Source organism: Dryas octopetala, chromosome 9, assembly GCF_963921425.1.
Source record: "Dryas octopetala chromosome 9, drDryOcto1.1, whole genome shotgun sequence".
NCBI classification, from domain to species: domain Eukaryota; kingdom Viridiplantae; phylum Streptophyta; class Magnoliopsida; order Rosales; family Rosaceae; genus Dryas; species Dryas octopetala.
The window spans coordinates 13,560,998-13,565,573 of record NC_141374.1 but is presented as its reverse complement, the minus strand read 5'-3'; the positions used below and the strand labels follow the sequence as shown (position 1 = coordinate 13,565,573).

At 39.2% G+C, this 4,576-nt stretch overlaps 1 protein-coding gene across 1 annotated transcript; it reads left to right on the top strand.

Moving 5' to 3' along the window:
- The first annotated feature begins 304 nt into the window (after positions 1–304).
- CP5 (Polyketide cyclase/dehydrase and lipid transport superfamily protein) lies at positions 305–3,672 on the top strand. The gene is made up of 6 exons (XM_086256827.1): positions 305–1,221; positions 1,388–1,550; positions 1,710–1,886; positions 1,986–2,069; positions 2,662–2,743; positions 2,891–3,672. Exons 1-6 carry the CDS (start codon positions 866–868, stop codon positions 3,331–3,333), a joined length of 1,305 nt encoding a protein of 434 aa, XP_086112953.1. The 5' UTR covers positions 305–865; the 3' UTR covers positions 3,334–3,672.
- The last annotated feature ends 904 nt before the right edge of the window (positions 3,673–4,576 follow it).

Here is a 4,576-nt window from a genome sequence, read left to right as displayed (position 1 = left end):
ACGTTCCCATCGGACCCAATAAATAAGGATCCAAGTAAAGTTTTTTAAAAATTACAAATGTTTTCTTTTTTGGCCAACATGCATCAGATTATAAAAAATAAAAAAAAGATAGAAAATTCAAGTCAGAGAACGTGAAAAACGAGAACGCGGCGACCACAGAGAGGAGAGCGAAGCCAAGGTATAAAACGATGACTAGATGAGTATCCAATCCTCATTAACTAACACACCAAAACCCAAACCACTCGTAACACAACGACGACGACAACAACAACAACAACGACCACCACAACATTCACGTTCTCACTCGCTCAGTGTCATTTGGTATTTGGTCTTTGGTTTCTCTTTTACTTGTTTTATTATTACCCTCCAAATCCTTTGAAACCAAGTGTGGCTGTGGCTGTGGCCATTGGCCAACAAAACCCAATACAATACGAAAGCAAACAACGCTCTTTGGGGCCTGAGAGGTAATCAGGTAATCTCCACAGCGCGTCTCTCTGCCCCTCATCTCAGAAATCTTATCCAAACCCCTGTCTTCTTCTTCATCCTCTGCTCCTCTCTGCATTAACCATATCTAAATCTCATCATTCCCTATTTCTCTGCTTCTCCTCCTCCTCTCCCTTTATTCTATTCTTTTTTATTTCTTTCACTTTATTTATATTTATAAAACTCTATCTATCTATCTCTTTGTTGGGTCTTGGGGTTCTGCTATCTTCTTTCTTCTTCTTCCTCTTTGAAACCCTCGAGTAATCGCTGTGCTTAACGGACACCAGTATTCGATTTAATCGAGGGTTTTTCCTTTTCTTTTCTGATTCTTTTTTGTTTTTAATTTCTGGGTATTTTTCGGATACTCCGTTTCTGTTCGTAAATGGCTTTGGCTTCGGCTTTTCTGGAGATTTTGCGACGACCCACGATAGTGGAAGTGTTGGGTGAGCTTGTGATGTTCATAACCCCTCTTTGGATTGCTGTGATTATTGGGGTTTTCGTTGGTTGGACATGGAGGCCCAAATGGGCGAGCTTGGTTGGCCGAGACTTGTTGGACTGCCCCGACTCCAAACAAAAAGGCTCTTCCTCATCCGCACCGACGTCATCCACGTGTTTCGGCTCTATTCCCAGCTTGAGTTCATTGAAATTTCAACTGCCCAGTTGCATTTCTTGGGCTTCCGATGATGGAAACCAAAAGGAGGCTCTTTCTATGCCACCTACTACCAATTCTGATTGCAGGTTTGTTTGAGTTTCTTAAGTACTTTGATAAATTTCACAACTTGGGTTTGCATAGATTTATTACAATCTTTTACTTTTTGGTGTTTAATGTGAAAATGAAGTTGAATTTGGGATTTGGGTGATTTTTTAGCTTCTAAGAGCTTTAGCTTAATTTTTTGTGTGGCAGTTCTTCACAAATTGAAAGAGAAAAATCCGGTCTTGTGACGAATGAGGATTTACGGCACATATGTCAGCTTGTTGAGGAGAAAGATGGAGGTCCTTCTTGGATTCATATGATGGATCGGTCTACCCCAACTATGTCCTATCAAGCTTGGCGTAGAGATCCCGAGGTAGCTGTCTATAACTTTCGTTTTACTGAATTGGGGTCCTCCTTTCTTCTCATTTAGTTTGATAGAACGACTTGGTGGCTGTCAGATACGTAGTCTTATTTTGCTTACATGTATTATGTTGATGAAATTAACTGGATTTCATCTTGGTGTATGTTATAGACTGGACCTCCACAATACCGTAGTAGAACTGTATATGAGGATGCTTCACCGGAGTTAGTGAGGGATTTCTTTTGGGATGATGAATTTCGAGCGAAGTGGGATGACATGCTTGTACATGCTTCTACTTTGGAAGAATGCCCCACCACTGGAACCTTGTTAGTGCACTGGGTGCGCAAGGTGAGAGCAGTGTTTTATTTGTTTTGGATTCTTGAATTGTCCTGGTTGTATTGGCATATGATTTACATGGTTTCTTATCTTTCTCGGTTTTGGACGCAGTTCCCATTCTTTTGTAGCGACAGAGAATACTTGATAGGCCGTCGCATTTGGGAATCAGGACGGTCATACTACTGTGTAACAAAGGTATGAAAAGGAAAAGCTATCTCCACAATCTTAGTTGCCTCACAGACAAATGCACAATTTAATCACACTGACAAGCTGATGTAGCCTATTTTTTCTGAAAAAAGAAGAATACCATAAGATTCTTGTATGTTCCAAATTTCATTGTTTCTTCTTGCAGTATAAAATAGTGATAACCAATGTACTAGCTTGGTCAGATTTGGTATTATAGATTGTAGTTATGAATAATTGAAGTACTAAGATACATGTGGCTTCCCAGTCAATGCATCGTTCCACAGTACAGTAATTTCTGACTACAAATAGTTTAGTAGCATAGCATTTATGTGTTTGAAAATGTGAGGCTGCTTATTAGTTATTGCAATGCTTTCATTGCTCAAGCCATTTGAGTTTGTTTTGTGTCTGCTAATAAGCAGAGTCCTAGAGGAAACTAGTTTTTCCTGTTAGTCTAGAGTATATATATCAGTCACTGTTGCAAGTGTAGCTGGTCGTACTTGATTTTGGGATAATTTTAGATCTAATGTTAATTTAGAACAGTTCTGATTTTAAAAGTTTCTAATTCAGGAAATAACCTGTTTGCATATTTAACATGTTTCAGGGAGTACCCTGCTCTTCTGTGCCAAAGCGGGACAAACCTAGACGTGTTGATTTATACTATTCAAGTTGGTGCATTCGTGCAGGTAATGGGAGTCCTAACATGTTTCTTTTCTATGTAATGGGAAGTTTAATTTTTATTTCTTTAAAATTTAAATTTTCATATTGCTTTCTTATCTTTATTGTGGCCTTTGGAATACTCACTAAGATTTGTATCTGTTGGATATGAACAGTTGAATCAAAGAGAGGGGATGGCCAACTTACTGCCTGTGAGGTTTTACTGTTTCATCATGAAGATATGGGTATACCTTGGGAAATTGCAAAGCTTGGAGTCCGGCAAGGTATGTGGGGAGCTGTTAAAAAGATTGAACCTGGCCTACGTGCATATCAGAAGGAGAGAGCCTCTGCAGCCCCACTTTCACGGTGTGCTTTTATGGCTCAGATCAACACCAAAGTCAGTGCAGACTACTTGAGATCTGTGGAAAACAGCACCAGTGATTCAATGGAGGTTGAAAAATTAAATCCATCGGAGAAACCAGTAGGGAGGAACATACCTAAATTTCTCGTTGTTGGCGGGGCTATTGCCCTTGCCTGTAGTCTTGACCGGGGGCTCTTGACCAAGGCAGTTATATTTGGAGTAGCCCGAAGATTTGCAAAAATTGGTAGGAGGTTGTGATCCAGAATGATCGTTGCTTCATTCCAGAGATGCCATGTCATTGTCAAGTGAAGTGAGGAATTGCCAAATGATGAATCTCCGCGCTTGCCCCCTTTCAAGAAGATTGGAGGTGGTATTCTTTGTCCTTTTTGTTTGAGCTATGAATATAGCTTTAATTGTAGAAAAACCCCAGCTGAAAGAGAAAAAAAAAAAGGGAAACGAGAAGAGATCTTATAGCTGTATTCATTAAAGTTGGAAATGTCATTAAAGGATCTTGTTTTGCAAGAATAACAGAAATGTTCAGGTTCTTTTAATGTTCATCTTCTTTCTTCAATTTATTGATTTTGTATTGCTGCATAATTTTGCACGAGAACAAAATTAGGTTACATAGCAATAGCATGATGCATGTCCTCAAAAACATCACTTGGAAGTACGAAATGTCAAGTGAACTGGTTGATTGTGTTTCAAGGCAAGGGAAAACATCCACAGACCGCTTTCTGTTTGAAACTGCATATAAATATTAGCATATTTACTTGCATGCATATTTGATAGGAACATTGTCTATTGAGTTGCATGATTATTCTATGCACAATAGCTATTTTTATGCCTAAATCTGCTCATCAGTGTTTCAGTATCCCAACTAATTCTATAAGCAATGAGCCAAAAAAATGAAAGCTATTTCTGGTTCTCTGCTCCAAGTGTTTAGGCTTCCAGTAGAAAATTAGCCCTCTTTAGAGTGAAATATAAACACTGATGAGAAATTTTCAGAAAGTTAAAGACAAATGATAAATAGGGAGCTTCATATATCAAAACTGAGGGAGGTCATTGAAGAAGTCCATGTGGGTTAATGGGACGACTAACTTATCACAATCTACTACTTGTCTTCTGCTTGGATCCTGAACCATGCAAAGTTGCATTTTCATTCAACATAGCAATTTGGGTCCTCAAAATAACTGGAATTTTTGGTGCACGTGGCCAGCAGTCAGCACCCATAAATCATTGAAGTAAGGGGTCACAGTGTCACACAAACATACCAAGCACTGCATCAGAAACCTCAAAACTTCAACAAAGTCGGCTAATATCTGTTTTGACGGATCTGCGTTTAAGTTGGACAAGTATCAAAGCAATCGATATTTGAGAAACAGTCTGGCTGAGTGGTCCTAGTCTCCTAGAAGGGTTTAAGTCCCCACGTAGTCCGCTAGGAAAAATTCAAAAGGGAAACATAGAAACAGAGTGGTGAAATCCAAGTATCCAAAAGTAGTTC